Here is a 24,886-nt window from a genome sequence, read left to right on the forward strand (position 1 = left end):
GCACAGCAACGAAGACCCAACACAGCCAAAAATAAATTTAATTAATTAATTAATTATTTAAAAAGATGCTAAGACATCGTTGATAGTCATCTGGAGGTCTAGAATATGGCATATTAATTTTATTAAGATTCTCATCAAAATGAACATATGAAACTTAAAAATCTTTTAAAAGCATCCGTGTGCTCAGCCTCCTAGGTTATTGTCACTCACTTGATATCCATCCAGAAGGAACCATCGGTGAGATTCGTTAGGCTGCTTTCCATTAGGAGCAGCACAGATGATAAATGCGACAACAGAACCTCCGTGAACAGTGAGCAGTGTTTTAGATAAATCCTTGTGCCCTGGGGGGGCTCCTCCAAGACCGGACACGCAGACACCACAGCTTTTCATACTGACTTGCAGTAATTTCTCCATCACAAACTTCAAAGAAAAGTGAGCTGGGGCTTCCCTGGTGGCACCGTGGTTAAGAATCTGCCTGCCAGTGCAGGGGACACGGGTTCGAGCCCTGGTCCAGGAAGATCCCACATGCCGCAGAGCAACTAAGCCCATGTGCCACAACTACTGAGCCTGCGCTCTAGTTCCCATGAGCCACAGCTACTGAGCCCACGTGCCACAACTACTGAAGCCCGCGCGCCTAGAGCCTGTGCTCCACAACAAGAGAAGCCACCGCAATGAGAAGCCCGCGCACCGCCATGAAGAGTAGCCCCCGCTTGCTGCAACTAGAGAAAGCCTGCATGCAGCAACAAAGACCCAACTCAGCCAAAAATAAATAAATTTATTTAAAAAAAAAAAGTGAGCTATGTCCATGGACCCACAGTGCTCTGTGTTTTCTGTATACGTGCAGCTGTCTCAGCCTAAGGGAAAAGGAGAAATGGTCCACCCGGCTGGGAGTTCCCTCCAAATGGGCCCCTCCCGATTCCGTGGTACCAGAAGGGGCTGATTTCCTCCCCAGTCAGCTTCTGCATGTACTTTACAGACAGGCCAGTGGTTATTTCCCCTTTACAGCTGCCTTTATTCTCATTTTAACCTGACCTGCAATAAGTGAAAATGTTGAGGACGGAAAAAAAAAAACCCTGGTTTCATTTGCTCTCATATCTTTTCCCTCATGATAATGTCCATAAGCCCCATTCATTCAATGGTATTTGAGCGCCTTCTGTTTGCCAGGCAACCCACAGCCTTAAGGACCACCAGCTGCTATGTGTTCCCTGATGGCTCCACCATCCTATTTATACCAAATAGATAAAGCAAGGCTGGTAAAGCCAGGAACATCTTTCACTGTTTTGCTTCATAATACGCCATCTTAGTTGGGCAGAAACGACCTGTGAGAAGCAACTTTAAAGTGTTTTGATGCAACTCAAACACCTTCCTAAGATTGTTTTTCTCCACACTAGCTACGTGGAATTCCTTAATGTTATGGAACAAAGTGGTGAGCATTTGATGGATGGTCTGGGGCAGGATTGTAGGTGCTGCATGGAGAGAGAGCTTAGGAAGATTGAAGTATCAATAGGTAGTAAGGAAATTATTCCATTTTCAATTCTCCTTCAAACTTTGGCTCATAGACCAGGAGAAAGTCTTTGACAGCCCCTAATACCTCCTAATCTCCCTTTGTAACAAAGAGAGCTACACCTCAGGTCCAGGTCTTTAAGTAGACCTGGACAGAATTAGAAATAATGTTTTGTTTTGTTGGTGTTTATGCTTACCACCTCTTCACTACTAAGGATACTGGTGTTCCCTTTACGCTAGGGAGACAAAATGTCCCTTGTAAATGAAACCTGTTTACATCTAAAGGGAAATGATTGGAAAAAATATCGTAAATAATAGTACTAGTGGTGCTCAAATCAAAATCCAAAAACATCATGGAGGTGGTTGGCAGTTAAGCAGACTCTGGGAGCCACTCCTCTGGCGAAAAGAGTAGAGTTTAGAAGCAGCCCAAGCTGGACTGAAACCCAGCCCGCCACTCTCAGGAATGTATGATTTTAATGACCCCTCAGAGCCTCGGGTTTCTCATCTGTAAATAGGGTAGAAAGGCCGCCAGGGATGCCATGAAGGTTACTTAAACAACTAATGTGCAGCCTTCCTTGATGGAGTAAATGTTAGTTCCCTTTTTTGGCCACTGATGTGGAAGGAGAAATCTAATAGCATCTTGAATCTGAGCCAAAGATATAATTTTTGCTCAGATGATGAGAAAATTATAAAATGGAAAAACATAGACTTTGGAGCCAGGCGACCCTATTAGCTTTTTTGACCTTAAGTCAGTTTCCTCATCCATGAAACGAGGATAATTAAGATGCCTATTTTGCATGATTATTGGGAGAACCTGGGGTAATATATAATCAAATCACGTAGTAGTAACCACACAAAGTGCATAGAAGGCAATAAATAATGGCTCTTGTTATGGTCCAGATTAGGGGATTACCACGACTTCCCTTCCTCGTTGGAACCACCTTTGTCTTTCAGGTTGTATCCTAATGTGCATAAAACATTTTCCAGCATTTGGAGGGAAATCATTTAATAAATGTCTGGGGTCAAGAAGCACCAAGATGTATAGGAGTCATTCTCCGGGCTTTGGGAATTGGGGTTTTTTTCAGTGATCGCTTACGTGATTTAGGTGTCTGTGCAGATTCTAAATAGAGATGCAGTCACCTCATTAATTAGAGGTTCAAGGCGTTGAAAGCACATCTACTCACCACCCTTTTCTCCTTGTGCCACTTTTATTTGAAAACTGTTATCTCTATTTTTCTACTGACAGTTACATTCTGCCTTTCAAGAGGTCTTTTTTAGGATTAAAGGGTGGTAATTTGGCTCCTCTAAAAGGAATTTTTATAAGGTGATAGCCTCTAAACTTAATGTGGGTTGGAGTACAGATCTTCCTTGACTTAACGATGGCGTTATGTCCCGATTAACCCATTGTAAATTGAAAATATCCTAAGCTGAAAAATGCATTGAATACCCTAACCTACCACACATCACAGCTTCGCCAGCCCACCTTAAACATGCTCAGAGCACTTCCAGTGGCCTATAGGTGGGCAAAATCCTCTAACGCAAAGCCTGTTTTATACTAAAGTGTTGACTGTCTCGTGTAATTTATTGGACACTGTACTGAAGGTGAAGAGCAGGCTGGCCATCTGGGTCTGGAATGTATGTTGTCAGTGTATGATGGTTCTCCACCCGCCCCCACCCCCTGCCCGCGATCGCAGGGCTGACTGCAGCTGCCCTGCATCGAGAGAGAGAGAGAGAGAGGTCAGACCACACAGCACTGCCTGGGAAAAGAGCGAATTCCAAAATTCCAAGTACGGCGTCTGCTGAGTGCATATCGCTTTCACACCATCATAAAACTGGAAAACCTAAGTAGAACCATCATGAGTCAGGGGCTGCCTGTACAGCTGTTCCCTTGGGGTTACTATCATGCGCTAGTTCCCAGTAAGGGAAAGCAACGTGATGCCCTGAAGGAGGACCCTCCTGATGGTGGTTCTGCTAAATCTCCTTCAAGTCCCGTTTCCATAACTCCTAGTGATAGTTTGCAGCTTGTGTCTCCTGAAATTCTAAGGAGTTTGAAATTTTGCTTTATTAATTAACATTTTCATTTTGCTAACATTTCGGAGTGCACTGATTTTCCAGAAGTGCTAATTACCAAGCTCACCACAGAAGATGGGCTGCATGTTAAAATATTCCATCTGATGCTCCCTGCTGAGCTCAACGCTGTCCTCGTTCAGCAGAGCCAGCCTCCCCGTGGGTGGGAGGCCCTGGCAGGCGCAGCCCCATCTGAACCCGGCAGAGCCCTGGGGCTCCTTAGGCTGTGCTCCCAGAGCAGTTATGCCACATCTGTCTCTAAGTGTGTCCTTTGGTGCGAAACCCAACATGTGACATCAGATAACTAAAGCATCTCCAGACCCCCCCTCTGCCCCCAGCTCCAGGCCGAGCTCCTGTCATGTGACCTGTCCCAGTCCTGTGGCTCCTTGTGAGTCTAGAAGGCCCTGGAAGGTTCTGGCTGAGCCTGAGCAAAAACAGAGGGACTCCCCTAAAGCACCATCCCCGGTGTCATCATAATAGATGTACATAGACACGCATGAAGGCTCGTGTGTGGATGTGTGTAGCTGTATAAGAAGATACGGGAGTTGGGGATTTATATACATGACTTTTCTCATTGATCATCCCAGAAATTTTCAACCCGTGATATAAATAATGGAGATCAGCTGAGCCCTCCCCACCAGTTACGAGTCACCTGAACCCGGGGTGGCAGGCCATCCCGGTGTTTGTGGGGCGTTCAGTGCTAACACCGGGGCTAGCCTGGCTCACCTGCTAGCCACCCACAAGGGGCATCGGTACCCCTCCCCTCGGCCCACAGTCGTCTCCTCCTCCCTCTCCCCAAGCACATGCCTACACACGATCCTGTCCAACTACATCATCTCGTTGATTAGGTCAGTTAATTCACCTTTCCCTGCGTGCTCCCAATATGCCTGAAAAACTGAGATTTGCCACCTTGGACAGCATTTCAAAAGGCAGCTTCTGTTTTGTCATTAAAATGTGCCCTGGGTCTGTGGCCGGCGAGTGACAGTTGGAGAGAGGTGGGAGGGGGCCCAGACCCACCCGCTGCCCCCCACTCTCTGTGTGGGGCTGCGGTCTGAGATGCTGGTGCCCACTGAGGGATTACGCGAGGGCCGCGTGTGGCCTGTGGCCCAGTGCAGCACCTGCCGCTCAGCCTGCAGGAGCTGAGAGGGCTGGTGGGGCCCCAGGCCAGGAGCGAAGAGCCCAGGCGGCTCAGACTCGTAGCATAAGCCCTGTGCTTGCCCAGAGCTGTGCCAGTGTTTGTACGAGATAAAGGAAAAAGCGAGGACGTTACTGTGGCATAAAGGAGATTAATATTTGGACAAGACTATACACATGACATAACCTAGGAAAGTTATTACAGAATTTTAGAAGCTAAAGAGTCTTAAGTCCCCTGTTCTTTAAGACAGGGAATTGTGCTTAGTGGTTGCTACAATTGGCATTCATGAATTAGAGGAAGCGAGGTGAAGGTAGTCATAGAAGGCTTCCTGAAAGAGGCGGAGTAGACATGGGCTTTGCAGAGCAGGACAGGAAGGCATTGCTATGGACTGAACGTTTGTCCCCCAAATTCACATATGGAAACCCTTATGCCCAGTGTGGTGGTATTAGGAGGGGGGCTTTGGGGGTGATTAGGTCATGAGGGTGGAGCCCCCATGAATGGGATTCCTGCCCTTATAAGAAGAACCACGAGAGAGGTGATTTCTCTCTCTGCCACGTGAGGACACAGCAAGAGGACACCCTGTGTGAACCAGGAGGAGGGTCCTCACCAGAACCTGACCCTGCTGGCACCCTGGTCTTGGACTTCTAGCCTCCAGAGCTGTGAGCTATAAATGTTTGCTGTTTAAGCGGCCCAGTCTGTGGTGTTCTGTTGTAGCAGCCCGAGCTGTTGAGACAGGCTTTGGAGACGAGGGCGCAGTAGAGGCCTCGACGCAGGGTGTCAGCGGCGGGGCTCTGAGTGGATGGGGCATCTCTGGCCATGAGGTTTTTGGCCTGGCTCTAAGCGATTGACCCTGAGATGCGTGGCCTTGGTGACTGAGTTCCTACACGCATTTCTTTAACACCAATTACAGAGGAAACTGTGTGAGTGTCGGAGGGGGCAGCCTGGTCCAGAGGCCGCAGAGCCAAATCCTGGAGCCGGCAGCCTGGGCCAAACCTCAGCTCACACCTGTCACGTTGGGCAAATCACTTGAACTCCCTGCGTGTCATCTTCCTCCAGCTGGGGATCAAAGCGGCACCGCCCAGGGGCTTATAGGCGGATGTAACTAAAGATCCCTGTGAGGCCACATTCGTGGTTTTTTTTTTTTTTTTTTCCTGGTCGTGGCGTGCAGCATGCGGGATCTTAGTTCCCCACCCAGGGATCGAACCTGTGCCCCCCGCATTGAGAGCTCAGAATGTTAACCACTGGACCGCCAGGGACGTCCCAGTGTTTGTTTAATGAAAGAGCTGTGGCCGGTGGTGTGGGGCGAGCAGCCTGGGGACTCTCACCAGGCAGGTGACAGGAGAATGACCGGGACCAGCACACGTGGGGTCAATCCCAGGGCCGCCCTGAGGGTCAGAGTCACGTTTGCGTGTCAGCCCAGGGGGGAGGTCTGCAGGGGGAAGGGCCGAGCCGGGCCTGAGGGCTCCAGCAGGACGGCAGAGCCTTGCCCAGAGGGAGGGGGGGCGGGGGACATGGTGCTGGCTTCCAGAAGGTTCCTGACTCCTGTGCTCATCACTGGGTCTCACGTGATGTTGGAATTAGCGGCTCCACTGAGGGCTTCAGATCCCAGTATTTAGGAGCTAGAGGGGATGTGAACGTGGAATGTCGACTGCGAACGGGGACCTTCCCTAGTGCTCTGCACAGACACGCAAGGTCACCTAATGGGTGAGAAAGTTAGTCTGGGGCATCTGGCGGGTGGTGGAGCCGGCCCTGAGTCCAGGCTGCCCCCCTCGGGAGATGTGCGTTCCCCTCGCCTCCTGCCACAAACACCCGTGTGCCCACCGGCAGCTCAGCGCTCTCCCCGGCCCCTGCTCAGCCTTCCCCAGCCAGAGGCCTCCAGAGACGTGTGTGGCATCTGACAGTCAGAGTCTGCATAGGGGCTGGCTCCGGTGCTCCCACCGCGATGGAAGGGCAGAAATGCCTGGCACAGGCTCAGGGTTGCCCTGTCTGGTCCCTCCAGCCTCAGTCCTGGGCGTTGGAGGATGGGACCAGACGCTGAGGTCAGCCGCAGCGGTGGGAAGACGCTGAGGTCTCTTTGTCGTCATCGGTGACTTAGGTGCCCAGTTAGGGCTGGTCCTGGAGCAGCAAAGCCTCGATGCCCCAGGGCTTGAGGTGCTCACTGTGTCTTCTCTGTGTCTCTGGAATGTTTATTGCTTTTAATATGAATTAGCCATTGACATAGGGACTCATTTCAGACAGAGGCAGCGATGAAGGAATCAGTGAGTGACAGGGGTGGTGTCGAAAGTGAAAGCACGGCCTCTCTGAGGTCCTAGGACCGCAGGCTGGGATTCTGTGCCCTGCTGGCTCCCCCGCCTCTGTGTGCACCCAGCTGGTACAGTGAATGCTTGTTTCCAGCCCCTTTCCCATCATATATGACACCCCTTGGCGGTTAGGATGCTGGCGTGTTCATTATTTTATCCCCAGTTCCCAGGACTGGTGCCAGGCTCATTTTAGGTAGTTGATTAATTTTTATTATTTATTTTCCCATTGTAAAAGTAATACGAACTATAGAAAGTAAAAAATATAAAAAATAGGGGAAAAAACTTCTTGTAAAAGGACCAGTAGATCCAGTATCCATAGACAATTACTATTAATATTTTAGTGTGTTCTCTTAATCTTGTTTCCAAGAATAGAAACACAGTTATAATAATAACTATAGTTGTAATAATTATTGTTCATTATTTTATAGTTATATTAATTAGTTTTATATATCCCAACTTTGTGCCCAGTGTGATTCAGTTAGCATTTTATACAATTAAATATTTGTTCGAAACATAATTTTTAACAGTTACATAATAGTTCATTGAATGGATTTACAAAAATTAAATCATTTTCCTGTGGGACATCTAGGCTATTTATAAAATCAGTACTACAGTTGATGCAGTGGAATATCTTTGCGCCTAAAATGATGAGGAATTACTGAGTCAACAAAATGAACACTTTTTTTTGCCAATTGATATTCTTAATTGAAGTATTGAACACTTTTTTAAGGCACTTGATATACATTTACAAATTGTTTCCTGTGTGCTTAATCGGTCATATATTTACTGCATAAAACATCAGGCTGTATCATTAAAAAAATATTGCTGCTTCTACGAATTTTCAAAACTCTTTGCTAACGTAATTCAGTTGCATTGCTATTTAAATCAGCATGTATTTAATTATATCCCGTAGTTGATTAAATTAATATGTATTTAGTAGTTGATTATTTTCTATAAATTAATACCCATGGCATCTTTCTTGTGAATTTTCTGGTTTTATTCTGGGTCCATTCATCTTTTCTTGTCTCGGTGTGTAAATAATAGAAAAGATCACTGACGAGAGTGTGACAGGTAGCAGAAATCATCTCTAAGGACTTCACGGTGTAGCCCGGAGCCGGTCCCAGCAGAACCACGGCAAATGTCTCCTGAGCATAAATGCCAAGGGCGGCGGGCTTCTGAGCTGGACTGTCTTTGACCCCCACTCCCACCCTCTGGGGAGACGCTGAGGAGCGGTAACGAGCTGGGAGGTGAAGAGCCGAAAGAAAGAGGACTTTCCAAGACCGCGCATCATCTACAGACCAGATAGTGAGCCCCCAGTGGCTGAAGAGAGGTCGGCTGTTTATCACATCACCTTGGAGAACAAAGTCCGAAGACCAGTCACCCGGGGAGCATCGGAGGGAATGTGTCTGAGAGGGCTGAGCTGGCGTGTCTGGGACGGTGTTAGTGGCCTCAGTGTACCCTCAGAGCAGACACTGCACACTTCAGATACCTGGTGCGATGCAGGTGATCCAAGCAGGAAGGCCCGAATGGTGTTTCAGTGGCAGCGTTGCTGGCCTTACGTTGGGACTGTACACAAAAAGGCCTGGAAACTTACCAAGAAAAAATGGATTTTTTCATCCCCTTAGGAAGATACTGGAGAATTCATTCACTTCTTTGGAGTCAGAAGACTATGTTTGGCAACCGATGAGGCTTGAATTTAACTGCGGTATAAAAAGATTGAGAGAGCGCCTCGGACTGATTTCTGCCAGTCAGTGCATTTGTCATTTCTCTCAGTGCGTTTAGACAGTTTTCAGACCCACTCCCATGAAGGCCCAGCGGTCCAGCCATTCTCACCAGCAGAGTTGCTCAAAATTGTTCATGATTTTCATCTGGAGGAAGCAGCAAATTGCAGTGTGCATCAGGGTCACCGGAGGGCCCGCTACAACTCGGTTGGTCTAGGGAGGGTCCTGAGAATTAGCGATTCTCGTGGGTTCCCAAAGGCTGCTGGCGCTGCTGGCGCTGGAATCACGGGCGTGTGGGCTAAGCAGTTTGTTTCTAATTCTGTCACTAAGTAGCTCTGTGACCTTGGGTGAAAGCTTCGCCTCTCTGAGCCTGCCCCTCAGTTCTACAGAGTAGCAGGGTGTCCGGACAGTGAGAGGCCACAGATCACGGACTCCGGAGTCGCGCTGCCTCGGCCCAAATCCTGGCTCTTCCAACGGGCAAGCTGCATCACCTTGGGCGAGTGTCCGTGCTGGTGTCCAGGGCAGAAAGTGGCTCTCACAGACAGCCCAGAGCCACAGGACATGGGCGAGGGACGGCTTCAAACTAGGCAAACGGGGAGTGGAGATTGCCGCGAAGTGCTCAGCCGGAACATCCAGGCGTAGAACAGAAGCAGATATTCTCCTGAGTCGGGTAACCCAGTACATCCAGCCGTCCTTTTGTTGGTACAATCAGCGTGTTGCCACAGAGCGGCACTCGCTGTGCTAGTGGTTACAGCACGCCTGAGGATTGCTTTCGGCTCAGCCCAGGAGGCAGTGCCCCGTGGAGAGAGGTGGGGCTCCGGGGGTTGCCACGCGGCCTGAAAGCCCCTGCGAGAGGCCCTTTGTGTGGCTTTGAAGTGGCCTTCCCCCCAGACCCTCTAAAGAAAGGCACCTCGTTCGGTGGTTAACGCTGACCCCAGACGGTGGCCTGTTCCGTGGCGTTTCCTGGTGGCGGTGATGGTGCCCGTCCCCACGGAGCAGGGAACTGGGCTGCCTGAGGGACGGGCGGCCCCGTCCAGGCGCTGCCGTGGACAGCGCAGGCTCTCAGGCGGGGGCTGTGCCGCCAGCTAAAGACACCAGAGGGGAGGACAGCTAGGCGGCCGCGGCCCGCAGAGGCAGGTCCCACGGTGGTTCAAGTTCATTCGGGGTTGACGAGCTGTTTGCACAGTAAGAGTAACTGCTGCGCGTCCCGCCCCCAGCCTGAGACTCCCCAGGGGCCGTGTCACGTGATTGTCCTGTCCCCCGTGCCCTGCCTCCAGGGAGCCCCGGGGGCGCCGCCGTCCACCCACTCGCCCTGTCAGATCAGGAGGCTCCTTCACACCTGCCTTCCCTTGGCCTGTGTCCAGGCAGCACCGCGCCCTGGGAACCCACCCCTGTCGCTGCAGTCCCACCATTGGGCCAACACCGCCCAAGCCTCCGCTGTCCCTCTGGACCGTCCCCCAGGACCCCTTGCCCTCTGCCCCGCCCCCTACACGGCAGCAGGGTGTCAGGGAAAACACAGCACCACCTTCTCACTCGCTCTCCTAAAACAGCCAACGACCATGATGCCGCCCAAGCTCCCCAGGCGCTCCGCGGCTCTCAGGAGGAAGCGCAGCCAGGAACGCGGCCCGCGGGGCCCGCACGGCTCCCCGGCCCCCTCGCCAGCCTCGCCCCCGACACTGCCTGCCGTGACCCGGCCCCCGGCCCTTCATTCCACACGGGCCGCCCCATTTGCCCAGACGGACGGAGGCCTCTCTCCCCTGCGATGCCCTGTGCCCCTCCTCCCCCCGACGGCTGCTGCCCCCCGTCCGCGTCATCCCAGCTCAGGAGCCATTCTCAGGGAAGACCCCAAGCCCAGGCCAGACGGGGGCCCTGTCACCTGGCCTTACAGCACCTTGCCCTCCCAGCACTTCTTATCCTGACCGGGCCGTCCGTGCGCAGCCCCGCAGCTCCGAGGCCCTCGGGGAGGAGAGAGAGCTTGGAAGGTGCTCGCACCGTGCTCAGGCCAGGCACCCGCTCGCTGCTTCCCTGACGCGACCCCGCCCCGAGGTCCTGGGTGCGCTAGGAGCCTCACATCTCTGTGGTCGAGATGAAATTGCTCAGCTGCCATATCCCAGGGGACGCTGAATACGGCCATCAACTCCTCAGGAGCATAATTTCATTTAGGGACTTTTTCCTCGGCTTTGAAAAAATAACATCTCTGAACTCTCCAAGTTCAAATGTGGGCTCATCAAGTGAGAGGGATCCTGAGAGCTTTTTTCTTGGTGGGCGACTCTGAAAAGGAAGCCTTTCCTTGACCATTTAAGGGCTACACTGAGGAGAGGGTCTTTATGGTGATGTTCCCGATGTTTCTTCTTGATTTTGGTTGACATTCGATAGGATGAAAAACGTGAGTAACTTTCTGGCAAGAAGAATGGTTTTAGATTATGTACAGGACTTTCTCTTTCTGGGCTCTGAACTCTGCTCTTTGGCATTAAATCCCGCATTAGTTTGCTGCGTCAAAATGTGATGTGATGTCTTCCACTGATTTTTGGAGGAAAGGGCGGAGGGGGCGGTACTGACACGAGCAGCTGCAAGAGCCCTGCTGTTAGAAGGGTGTCCTCGTAGCAGGGACCCAACAGGCTGACGCTGCTTAGTATGCCAATGGTGCGTTTCCTTTAAAGGTGCTTTGTAACCCTCAGGGTTTTCGCCAGCAAAATTGTCTCCTTTTATCCTCCCAGTAGCACCACAAGGCTGGCACGGCAGGTGTGATTATCTGTATTTATGGTGGCAAAATCCAGCGGCAGGACAGCAAGTGAATTTTGCCATGTCCCACCTCTGCCTGGGCAGGAACCAACATGAGAGCCAAGTGTGCTGAATTTCAGGCGATGGATTAACTGGGGAAATGACGTGCTCACACAGAACAGACTCGGGAGTCTTGGCCGCCTGCACAGGTCAGATGAGAGCTTGCTGAGCGACTGCTCAGCGCCCTGCCTGGCTGATGGGAGGCGCTCGCACGCCTGTTTGTGGGGTTGGTGTGATGCTCCCAAACTGGGTAAGGACCACCGAGAATCTGGAAAACCCTCCTCGATCAACAGCTTTGCCATCCCCCCATCATTGCGTTTTCCAGGCACGGTTACAAACTAGAATAATGGAAGGTCTCTTCCTTGCCCAGTTGAGCAGTAGAATGGCCAAAACAGGGAATGGGAGAGCAAAACAGAGTAAGGAAAGAATTTATTTAATCTACAAATTGGTCACTTCCTGAAACTGAGCTTTGAGTAATCGGAGAGTGATTCTCAGCACCTTCACGTGTTGACGTGGGAAGAGACATGTGTCTGCACATGTACACGTATGTTATTCCCCTTTAGTTCAGAGGCTACAGCTTCCACCGTCATCAGGTTCTGTAGATACGGTTTGAAAAGGCCAAGTATACTTTGTTTCCAGCAGTCTTTCTCACATAATCTACACAAGAAAAGTCTCTTTCGATGTGGCTTGCTGACTGCTTCTTGTGAGCGTGCAGCCGGTCTCTGCCCCCATCGGGAGAGCACACAGCATTCTTAGCAACTTTGGGTATTGTTTGTCAGTCTGATAGTTTGGTAAACAAAATATTCCCGTTGTAATAAGATTTCTTTCTGTTCTTCATGAATATAAACGCTTCTGTATCATCAGTACTCTGTGTGGTTCTCTGATCTACCTGTTCCTGTCCTCCACCCATTTTTTTTTATTGCACAATGAACATGATTCATGATTTCTATTCATAGGGGTTTATCCTAGGGAGATTCAGAGGTGCAGTGAAGTACAAAGGTGCACACAAGAGCATTTTTATTGTAATAAAAACCAGAAGAGATGTCAAACAACAGGGACATAATTAAATAAACTATGGTATATCTCCTAAAAGGCATGTCTCAGAGAATGCTCACTGACATGGAAAAACATTTCTGATGTAGATTCTAAAACAGTGTGCAAACCTGTATATGTTATATGACTTTAGTTTTATTAAAACTAGGGTTTATACCCCACCGACCAACACATACATTCCCTCTCTCTCCCTCCCTCCCTCTCTCCCTCCCTTCCTCCCTCCCTCCCTCCCTCTCTCTCTCTCTCTCTCTCTCTCTCATCTAGGAGGGAATAAAATACAAGAAAGTGTATTTTAATAGTCATATTTTGTGTATGTGTGTGGTTTGTAGGATTGTGACATTTTAACTTTCTCCCGTATATTCTATAATAATGGTGAATATGCAGAGTCAGGGTTTGGTGGCTTTTATTGCCCTGTTTTCCACCTTCATAGTCAGCCAAACTGATGTGTGATCTCCAACCAGCCAGTTTGCTTTTCAAAAAAACGCCCAGCGCTGTTTTACTGCTCCCTCCTTTTAGTGTTGGTAAATATCCCTTCTTGTAACAGTTCCACAGTAACTTAACTCTGGTAACGACTCAGAAGTCCCACCATCACCCGGTTTCTCCTGACATGAACCCAGGGAAGAGGGGCCATTCTAGGAGCCTGATGGCTGCTGGAAAACACCCACGGCGGGGGGCGGGGGGGGGTCTCATGTCCGCCAAGCAGATGTGCTGACTTGCAAGTCCACAGAGGCCACGCTTGGCACCAGCTGGACTCAGAAGGGTGTAGACAGGAGCCGTTGGCCAGCAGGTGGTCTCGGGTGCGCCTCCCCCGCAGGGTTCCACGCGGCCGTCCACCCGACACCTGTGCAGCAGGGTCTTCTCCCCGTCCCCCCTCCGGTGACAGCTCAGTACACGGGACCCCTGTGGGTGGGTGTGGAATCCCTGCCAGGTGCCCAGAGGGAAGTGCCCGGTGACCGGAATCATGCACTCGGGGAGGTCACGGCGACGGCTTCCTCCCAGAGTTTACAGTTCTCCTCGACCAGCTGCAACGTACCAGAAATATCATCCCCTGCCATTAGAGCCCATATCCACCCTTACCAGGTGTCCAGGGCAATAGAAACAGAAAGTTACCTGAGGGTCACTTTCTATGCAGGGGGAACCGGCCATTAAGTTCTGAATGCAGGAGGCTTTCCCAATCTGTTAGCCACAGTTGGTAATTCTGACTTGCTGTTATGTGGCCTGTTGATGAAACCACTCAGGGGACCAGAGGTGACAGAGTACACCCAGATATTAAAGCCATGTGGACACACGAACCTGATGGGCACCAGCCTCCCGAGGACATACCGACTTCTCCGTCAGCAGTTTGCTTCTTCACGAGAGTCTGCCGAAGGATGTGTTGACCGGGTGGCAAGGTTTAGAGACAGAACTTCCATGTTCTGGTGACATGGCTTATCTGTGTGCAGTGTTCCAGTGATGTCAGTTAGCTGTGCAGTGTTTCCAGTGGGATTAGAATGGCCGACGACAGAGACGATCCCATGTGCTGGATGAATACATCACTTCCTTATGATCGCTGCTGAACCAGCGGGCGCTACCGTGACCACCCGAACTTTCTGTTTCACGCTGTAAATTAAACTTAATGTCATATATAACGGGATCGTTCATCCTTGTTTATTGTGGAAGTGTTAGTAAAGTCGTGCCTGGTCAGGAAATGGGGTAACCCAAAAGAGGAAGTAGAAAACCAGGGGAAAAGCAATTAGTAAATAGTGCTCACTACCAGGGTGTGTTCTTGAGATCAGGACAGTCGCTATACCGTGTCAGTTAAAGAAACCTAGGCTGACATGATAACTGGGGGTTTTAGCTGAAATATAGAGAATCTGTTTTCCCCCTTGATACTAGCATGTTGGGTTCACTATGAATGTTGAATTTTGCCTTCATGATAAATAGTTCTCCTTTCAAATACAAGTGTAGTAATAGCATCACTAATTAATTTGCTAAACGTCTTTTCCTGATCTCAGACACTCATGAGACCTTTGGATTCAACAATGTTAAGTATGGAGGAAACCTTAGGGACCATCCAGTCAACCTCGTATTTTGTAGTGAAGGACATGAGATTCAGTGAGGTTAAGTAACCTGCTCAGAGCTGGACACTAGTTGTCTCAACTAGAATTTAGGTTTCTACTTCAAGTTTAGCATTCTCTATTTTATAATTCCACCGGAGCTGTGCTGCTCTCTTTTAGTCAAGCACTGGGCTGTTCAATATGTTTTCCTTTGGGCCTTGATTGTCCAGAACTAAAAGCTAAGTTGTGCCCAGTTATGGTAATTAATCCCATTCCTGGTTCCTGAGATAATGAGCTCCCCCTTTAGCTCCGTGTGTCTTTGAGCTGAGCTTTGTCGTAAGCACCCTGTGAAAATGTGGGTATTCTTCCTGGTCTAGCTCAGGTGTCACCTCCCGCATGAAGCCCCTCCTGATCTCTCCAGGCAGAACAAACCTGTATAATGATGGTAGTAACCACAACAAGAATAGGTGTTACTGAGCCCTTACTTCGTGCCGGGCGCTGTGCTCAGTGCTTGGAAGTTGTCAGTTCACTCAGCCTCACAGCTGCGTTCTGCATTGATCTCTATTGACAGACAAAGAAACTGAGGCAACTAGGAGTCCAGCACTGGCTCAGGTCCTGCAGCAGGTCCGCTGTGCTCCCAGAGCACATGGTGCAGACGCCCTCGCGGGGCCTGGAGCGGGCTGAGCTGTGTAGAACCCAGACTCCCATTTGTAGATGTCAACATCTTCAAAGCAAAACGCACTGTTCCTTAGAGCTTGTTTCCTTTTGTTTTCCTTACATTAAAAATAAAGCCAAGATGAAAAGGGATTTAATATCTATCATAGCAAATTTTACTTCTTCAGAATATTAATTGTCTACGGTTCGATTTGATTCAAAAATTTATTGTAGGCTTAGAGCGCATAAAAGAAGTTAAAATTTCATAATGCATCTTACCCTTAGGCAAACTCGTAAGAACAGCTCCTGAAATTAAATGAGGATGTGTACTTGTGTCTAGAAGTTTTCCAGCTCATTTGTGGGTGAAGTGAATCTTTGAAGAGGCAGGAGTCCCGAGCAGGAAGCTAATACTTGATAGAGCTTTCGGCTCCAGCCTTCCATGACAGCGATCTGTGGGAACTGCCCTTCTGCATCTTCAGTTTAAAATGTCAACATTTACGCTGTTTCCTACTTGCAAAATACCCTTTCTCACTGGTCTCTTAAATGACACTGACAATATCTTTTTTAGAATTTCTTTTTAAAAAAATCTGATTGAGTCCTGTTCTTGGTCCACATAGCTCAGTTTCCACAGACATTGGATATTTGCATCATGTGCTTAGGTCCTTGTGGGGGTAGCAGGCAAAGAATTTAGTTACAGAAAACACAGGACAGAATTGAGCAGTGCCTGGAGGACGGGCTAATTTATACTTTAAGAGCTTCGGGAGACATTAGATTTGTCCTGGGCCACTGCTTCATAGATTTGGTTGCACACTGGAATCGCCCAGAGTGTTTCTTTAAAATACTGATGCCAGGGGACGTCCCTGGTGGCGCAGTGGTTAAGACTCCGAGCCCCCAATGCAGGGGGCCTGGGTTCAATCCCAGGTCAGGGAGCTAGATCCCCCATGCATGCTGCAACTAAGGAGCCCGCAAGCCACAACTAAGGAGCCTGCCTGCCACAACTAAGACCCAGCGCGACCAAATAAATAAATATTAAAAAAAAAAAAATACTCATGCCAGGGTCCCACCCCTAGATCCTAACCATTGGGCTGGGCTCTTGGACCTGGCTGTAGGATATGTCAGAGCTCCTCAGATCATTCTAATACACATCAGAATTAGAGAGCCACTGACCTAGCCCACCCTCCCCCAGGCCCCAGGGAATTTGGGGCTGACCTAAGGTCAGAACTGTAGCATCTTCAGGGCACCCCAGGCTGCACATGGGCCACCCAGCTGCTCCAGGGAACGGCTGGGGAACCACTCTGTCTTCTCCTGCAACTTCACTCCTCACGCCCAGGGCATCCCCCCGCTGTCCCTGGCTGGTCCACCTCTGTCTGTCTCCACTATCCCCCCGGCAGCTGACGGGCTGCCTCCTGCCCTGCCTTCTCATCTGCACGGGCCTGGGCTCGCCCACAGAAGACTTGCCTCTAGCCACGTTGCTCCCCTTCTCGAGCTTCTGCCAAGGGCTTCCTGCTGCCTCTGGGGTCCTGTAGCCCACGGGCGGACCCTTGGGGGCCGGGCCCCGCCTCTCCCCCAGCCCCCGGGCTTCCACTCCTGCTTCTCCTCCTCCTCACGCCCGGCAGGACCGGTCACAGGGAGCTCTCGGCCAGCTCCTCCAGCTCCCCAGGCCCATGCCTGCCTCTGGTTCTCTCTCACACTGTTTCCTCCGTGTAACCTAATTTCTCAGCCCCCCTTTCTTCATCCTGCTCGCCATTCAGATCTCAGCCTAAAGCCCAGTTTCTCAGAATCCTGACACCTGCCACAGCATGGGTGAACCTTGAGGACGTTATGCTCAGTGAAATAAGCCAGACACAGAAGGACAAACGCTGCGTGATTCCCGTTACACGAGGTCCCTGGAGTCGTCAGATTCCTGGACACAGAAAGCAGGAGGGTGGGGGCTGGGGGTGGGGGAGGGGGATGAGGAATCAGTGTTTAATGGGGACCGAGTTTGAATTTTGCAGGATGAAAAGAGTCCAGGAGATGATGGTGGTGGTGGTTGCACAGCAGTGTGAATGCACTTGACGCCACTGAACTGCGCACTTAAACGTGGTCAAGGTGGCAAATTTTGTGTCATGTATGTTTTACCACAATAAAGAAACTTTTTTCCAGTCACTTTCTCAGGGACTCCTTGCCTGTCCTTTAGTTAGTAGTTAAGTTAGTGGCCTAAGTTAGTAGTACTGTTACGTGTTCCCAGAGCTCCTCAGAACATTTTCCTTTTAAAGTTTGTCTTCTTTACCGGATTGTGAGTAAAGGCACATGATACGTCCCACCTCATTCTCCCATGACTGGCACAGAGTTGGTGCCCACTAAGTAACTTTTCATAAATGTTGAGTGACTAAATCTCAGATTTCAAGCTTCCCAGCCCACCAGTCACAATTCCTAGGAAAAATACAATTGCTAAGATAGTCAAAGCCATTTGATGTTAACATACCCACGAGTATCAGACAGATTGTCTGGTCATGGTAAATGATAACATTGGGTGAACTCTGTGGAGTTTGAGTCTCCAGTTGACCTTAAAGGTAGATGATTTTGGAGGTGGGTGAGCCCCAAAGGGTCCCGAGACTACGTCTGTTCTGTCAAATAAATGCAAAGGAAAATGCAGACCACATTGCTGGTTTGGGATTTTTAAAGAATATCCTATTTGTAAGCACTTCCTTGATTAACACTATGTTTTTTTTCTTTCCAAATTAGATATTTATCTTTGAAAACAATATCTACTACTGTGCACACGTCGGGAAGCAGGCCATCCGTGTGGTCTCAACTGGGAAGGAAGGCGTGATTTACAACGGCCTTAGCGACTGGCTGTACGAAGGTACGCGGGACGTGGGAGGCTTGGTTCCTGTGGTCGCTGCTGCTGCTGCGTCACTGGGGTTGGCTGTGGTGGTGTTTCCTCCGACTCTGTCAATTAAACTCCGTTTCTTGAGGTTCTGCTAAATTACAAAGAGACTGTGGAGCCTCGGGGAGCAGCAGGCGACCGTCGGGGGCCTGCGGTGTCAAGCACTCACCTGGTGGCCAGGTGGGCAGGGCATCCTACAACCCTGTGCTGTGCTGGGGGGGTGACTCCGGGAACAGTCAGGATCCCAAACGTGCAGCTTTCCTGCTCCCTTTCTGAGAGGTTGAGCGCCTGGTTCTGCCTGGGGAAGGGAGAGCTGGAAAACACATCAGAGGGTAAAGCTTCCAAAAGAAACGCGTCAGGGTGGCCTGCTGGCCTGTGTGCATCCGCCTCACTGGACGTTTTCTGCTACTGGTTTTCCTCTGGCACCGGAGGGCTCCAGCGGTATGCATTATTAAATGACTAAAAATCTGAGTGAGAAGCTCTCTTCTTAAGCATTTATAACCCGCCTCCACGTTAATGACAACTTCGTCGTAACAATAACAGTCCTGTATTGATTGCCATTAGTTGCCAGGCGCTATGCTAAGCACTTTAGTGCTTTTTATTACCTCATTTACCCACCACGTTAGTCGAGGCTTCTATAAGGAACACCACAGACTGGGTGGCTTAAGCAACTTTTATTTCTCATAGTTCTGGAGGCTGGGAAGTCTAAGATCAGGGCTCCAGCAGAGCTGGTGTCTGGTGAGGGCTCTCTTCCTGGCTTGCAGACGGCCACCTTCTCCCTGTGTCCTCACAAGCTGGAGGGAGAGAAAGTCATGGGGAGGAAGCTCTGGTCTCTTCATCCTCCTAGAAGGGCACTAACCCCACCATGGGGGCTCCACCCTCGTGACGTCATCACCTCCCAAAGGCTCCACCTCCAAACACCATCACATTGGAGATTTTGGCTTCCACGTGAATTCTGTGGGGCCACAGACATCCAGTCCATAACGCCCTCATGAGAGCATTCTGAGATGAGTGCTGTTATGGACATTTCACAGAGGAGGCGCAGTGAGGGTAAGTCATCTGCCCAAGGTTACACGAGGTTAGGGGAGATGTATCATGGAGTATCACTGTTCAAGTGCAGGACTCTCCCCTTTCTGGAAATGCAGATGTCAACAGGATGCCGACGCAGCCCAGCACTGGGCTGATAAACAGCTTGTGCTCTTGTCAGCCTACCGGTCTGAGACCACATGATCACAGGAAGAATTCACTGTGCTGGGCTGGGGCAAGGGGGGCGGTCAGGGGACCTCCAACGGGGTCTGGGCATGATGAAGCCCAGAAAATATCATGTTTCCTCAGTGCTGTGCATTCCTCAAGCTGGGTTCTGCATTGCAGGGGCTAATGTATCCTAAAGGACAGAGCGGATGGACCTGTATGCTTAGTCCTACTTCCCGTCATGATTTCACTGAAGCGCAAGGTTGACTTGATTTCCATTTTTTTAAATTGAGGTGTAAGTCGTAGATAATAAAATGCACAATTATAAAGACATAGTTTCATGGGTTTGACAAAGTATACAGTGGGCAGCCCCATCAAGATATAGAACATTCCAGGAACTCCCTGGCGGTCCAGTGGTTAGGACTCTGCACTCGCACTGCCAGGACCCCAGTTCAATCCTTGGTTGGGGAACTAAGACCCCGCAAGCCATGTGGCATGGCCAAAAAGAAAAGATATAGAACATTCCATCATCTTAGAAAGCACCCCCCGAGCCCGTTTCCAGTCAGGTCTCCCCTCAACCCAAGCTTCCCTTCCAGAGGCTACTGCCATCCTGATTTCCGTGCAGCTGGCTTCCTAACAGAATGCTGGAACGTGGGCACCCATCTAGGCCGTCCCTCTCAGTGTGGCCTCCCTGGAAGTCCCGTGTTTGTTCCAGCATGGCTGCTGCTGCTCGGAGCACCCAAGATTCTGGTACTGAGCCGCCTTCGGGGCCCCAGGAGAATCAACCTTGGGGTTTTATTGGGTTCACACGAGGGTGTCACTGGAACAAAATGGACACTGTCCAGTGTCCACCGTGCTTCCACTGTCCTGTGCACAAACAGCCTTATGAGCAGCAGGCCCAAGTTCCAGGGCGATCAGGGCAATAACAACCCAATAACCCCTAAGAGAGAGAGGCCCCTGGAGTCCTGGCTGGAAGGACCTAGACCTGCCCTAGGAATAATCTCCTTCAAAAATCCATCGCCAGGAGATGGAGAATGTCTTTTTTAGTATCTTCCTTATAAAATAAAAAGCTCATTGCCTTGCAATTCAAAGTAAGCTTTTGCTTCAGCAAATCCGTTGAAAAGAAATGTTTCCTCAAGGCATTTACACAGAATTGTGTTGGTGTGATAACAGGGCCCCAAATATTCTAAGTCAATCACAGCTGATGTAGCAGCTTCACCTCCTTCGTGTTGTCCCCTGGAAGGTCAGATATGCTGATGCTTCGATTTCTGAAGTTGGGAGCGTGAGAGCTCTGGGGAATCTCGGTTCCTTTTTTAATAATTGGAAGGTAAACGCTGAAGATTGCCTTTTTCTAATCTGTGACTTAACTGCTTCACTTCCACATGCTCCTTAAAAAAAAAAAAAAAAGGAGAAAAAGATTAGGGGGAAAAATACCCTGACAGCATTTGAAGGGGGCCTGACTCGCTTGGAGATGTTAGTTCTGAGAAGAAACGAAGCTATATAAGTTCTGAACCACCCTGCAGCCCGTAGGCTTGTTGGCAGTCAAATGCCATATTGATTTGTTTTGTTCCCAAAAAGGAACTTTGAACGTATTGAACATTTCAGAATATCGAGGACTGAGGGAGGGAAGAAGGAGACCTGGGAACTGCCAGGAATCTCCATCCCTGGACCAAAGGTTTACACGCACTCGGTAGGAAACTTCCCCAATTAACCGACGCAAGCCCCACACACGGAAACGCACCCGCGGCACTGCCTGCAGCCTCAGACCGCGTGTCTCACTGACGTTCCAGACGCCCTGCCTCGTGGTGACCACACACTGATCTTGATAAGCAAAGTGCATGTCTTTATTTTACTCTTCTGGGCAAATGTCATGGAGTTACATAGAACTTTGATTTTAATATGGGATTACAAACGAAAGTGTCCTACAAACTGTTTTAAGGTTTACGAAAGTTGGTTATCCAGAAACTAAAGATGTTACTAGTTTTTTGAGAAGTCAGAGAGGAAGGTTCTGTTAAGAATTTGCACTTTCATGTAAATGTTAGCAATTTTGCAAAGCTCCTAATATGTAGGCTTATGGGCAAAGAGCTGGATTGTCCAAATTTTTATGAAAGGTTCATGGTTACCAGTGTTGCAGAGATGGTTGTATTTTCCAGTTGCTGCTATTTGTTTATATTATTGGGTTGGCCAAAAAGTGCCTTTGGTTTTTAAGTAAAAGTAAAGACACATTTCTCATTTCCACCAAGAACTTTATTGAACAACGTATTCATCCTTTTGTTCCACTACCTTCTGCCATTTTTTAGGCAACTTCATAATTCCATCTTCCCAAAACTTTTTCTCTTTTTGAGCGAAGAACTGTTCCAGGTGTCTTCCAGGGAATTGAAATTTTTTCCATTAAGAGAATTTTGTAAAGACCGAAATAAATGGAAATCCAAAGGTGCAATGTCTGGTGAATACGGTGGATGAATCAGAACTTCCCAGCCAAGCTGTAACAGTTTTTGCCTGGTCATCAAAGAAACATGCGGTCTTGCGTTACCCTGATGGAAGATGATGTATTTTCTGTTGACTGATTCCGGACGCTTTTCGTCGAGTGCTGCTTTCAGTTGGCCTAATTGGGAGCTGTACTTGTTGGAATTAATCTTTTCGTTTTCCAGAATGAGCTCATAATAGAGGACTCCCTTCCAATGCCACCATATACACAATATCACCTTCTTTGGATGAAGACTGGCCTTTGGTGTGGTTGATGGTGGTTCATTTCGCTTGCCCCACAGTCTCTTCTGTTCCATATTATTGTACAGTATGCCCTTTTCATCACCCGTCACAATTTGTTTTAAAAACGGAACATTTTCATTCCATTTAAGTAGAGAATTGCATGAGGAAATACAAAGGTTTTTTTTGCTTAACTTATGTGAAAGCCAAACATCAAAGCGATGAACATAACCAAGCTAGTGCAAATGATTTTCAGCGCTTGATTTGGATATTTTGAGTATGTCAGCTATCTCCCCTGTGGTATAATGTTGATTTTTCTCAATTAATGTCTCAATTTGATCACTATCAACTTCAGCTGGGCTACCTGACCCTGTAGCATCGTCCAGTGAGAAATCTCCAGCATGAAACTTCGCAAACCACTTTTGACACATTCCATCAGTCATAGCACCTTCTCCGTACGCTGCACAAATCTTTTTTGGTGTTTCAGTTGCGTTTTTACCTTTCTTGAAATAATAAAGCATAATATACGGAAAATGTTGCTTTTTTTCTTCCATCTTCAATATTAAAATGGCTACACAAAAATTCACCAATTTTGATAAGTCTATTTTAAATACACGCTGATGTGAAGCTGTCACGTACAATCTACCAAAATTGTTTCGAATGAAGTTAAAGATAACTAAGCGCTACCAGAGTCATCTTATGGAAAAAGCCAAACGAACCTTTTGGCCAACTCAGTATTTTCATTTTCATCATTGCGATCATACACATGAGGTATAGTGTGGTACAGCACAGAATTTTGGGCCAATAATTTTTCAGTAACGAAACTTTAAGTCATTACATGTTTCCATTAAACTAGGAGACCTCCACACCTCTATTGCCAAAGCAGTCATATGCGTAATCCTAACTAAATATCAGTATTCAGTGATATGTCATTATCATGAAATGGCTCCTACCCCAGTGGAAAGCTGGAGTGTGTCAGGCTCGTTTGAGAACCACTCTCTCCCCACGTGTGTACCAGTCCTTGTCACCTCAGCTCCTCTGAGACCCGACGGAGGTAGGGTGGGGGCAGTGAACTTGAGAAGGTGTTCACAAAGCACAGCCTGGCGCCATCAGGCTGGGATGTCAGGGAGAGCCAAGAAATGCCTGGAGGGCATTTATTTAATGTCTGGTTTGGTGTGGATGAAAGCCCGGGATGAACTTTACCCTGAACTAGTCCAGAGCTTGGGGGTACTTGGACACGTGGTTGGATTCAGGGCGGCTGCTGGGCCGGGCAGCCCGCCGCGTGGGAGTCGGCGGGACTGGTGCTGAGTAAGGCCCGCTGCTGGCTGCTCGGTGTCAGCTCCTCTGCTCGGCTGCAGGACCTAGGTTGGTGTCAGCTCCTCTGCTCGGCTGCAGGACCTAGGCGGTCGGGCTGTGCCTGGCTGACGGTGACCAGAGGGAGAAGCACGAGAGCACCGGACGCCTCTGTTGCGCCCTTGCCCGGGCCCCTCAGCTCTCCCTTCTCCCTAGCACACCTCCTCCCCTTTCCCGTAGTCCCGGTGCTCCTGAGGGCCAACTGCCCCATGGGGCACGGTCTCCATGGTACTCTGTCCTCTGCCCACCTGCCCGGGAGCCCCCAGGCCCTCCCCCCGGCCCCGTGCTGACTGCCGGGGTTCACTTGGGGCTGGTGTGGAGGAGCTGGGGTGCAGCTGGGCCCCCTTCCCAGGGCTGATGCGGGTGGAGGCACTTGCAGTGCCTCCTGATTCCAAGCTTAGAATGCTCTAGAAAGCCTGTTCACGCTGGTGCGATGAAAGTCACGGGAGCTTTGCTAAGCTAGAGTCATTCAGAGCTGCCCATTTGACACCCAAGCCCGGTCACGTGGTCTTTACCCTTCACGTTCAGACTCTTGTCCAGAGGCTGCAAAGCCTGGGTGAGGCTGAGGCCTGTTTGCTTTTCTTAACACTGTCTCTTCAAGCATCTTTCAGAGTCAGCACTAATGACCTTACAGTTTTCTCTCCACGGAGGTGCTCTGAGAGACCTCAACGAGAGGCCAGGGGGCCCCCGGTAGATGAACTAAAGTTCCTTCCTGACTTTTGTTTTGGGTGTGACTCCACGCCTTATAATTTGGATTTTTCAAGGAGGCAGGGAGGTGACTGGGGGAATGGCTGTCATGGGAAGAAATGTTGTTACGACTGAAGCCCTTACAGAGATTTGTGGGGTGATTTTGAATATGTGTGCTTTCCACGGGAACTGTTCCCCCGTAAAGAAAAGGGTTCTTCCCCGATCATCCAGAGCACCCCAGTCTTTCTAAATTCCCTGCAGTGACGTTGCTGAGTAATATTTCCCGCGGAACGTGCCTGTTGGGTTTAACTTACCCTTGTGGTTTATTCCGTGCTTGGTGAGCTGTGTGTGCTGACTTGTACGCTTAGGCTCACTGTGCCCGCTGCCCGCTTTGTACGTGTCGTCGATGGACCAAGCCAGTGGGATCCGCCGTGGCCACAGGCCTCCAGTGAACAGCCCTCGCCTGGGACTGTTATGTGTAGGTAGAGGACATACTGCACACCAGATTTTTGTCAGTAAGAAAGTGTTTCTAATGCCTCTTGCGCTGTTTATAAAACTCCCCGAAATGCATTTCGATCACGATATTTTGTGAAGCTTATAGAGCCACACAGTGGAGTGTACATTCTGATTGAGTACTTCAAATGCTAACGTCCGGAAGTACCTGGTTAGGGCACTTCAGCTGCTGGCAAACTGCATCCTGGTGGTAGATGAAGGGAACTGACACGCCCATCGTGCATCATTCCCGCTGGACTGATGGCTTTAAAGAAAGTTACGTGGCCAGGAGTTCAGTGGACTTAGAATCATGGTCAGTTCTGTATGCCGTTATTCAA

At 49.4% G+C, this 24,886-nt stretch overlaps 1 protein-coding gene across 6 annotated transcripts in view; it reads left to right on the top strand.

Annotated features, from left to right (window-relative positions):
* DPP6 (dipeptidyl peptidase like 6) overlaps nucleotides 1-24,886 on the top strand; it is a 1,033,290-nt gene that overhangs the window by 857,525 nt on the left and 150,879 nt on the right. For all 6 annotated transcript variants that reach the window (XM_082398944.1, XM_082398943.1, XM_082398945.1 and 3 more), the window contains exon 8: nucleotides 17,975-18,095. In XM_082398944.1, coding sequence (XP_082255070.1) covers nucleotides 17,975-18,095 — 121 coding nt within the window. The remainder of the gene's footprint in view (nucleotides 1-17,974; nucleotides 18,096-24,886) is intronic.

The sequence above is a fragment of the Balaenoptera borealis genome, assembly GCF_965194805.1.
Source record: "Balaenoptera borealis genome assembly, chromosome: 7".
In the NCBI taxonomy this organism is placed as follows: Eukaryota; Metazoa; Chordata; class Mammalia; order Artiodactyla; family Balaenopteridae; genus Balaenoptera; species Balaenoptera borealis.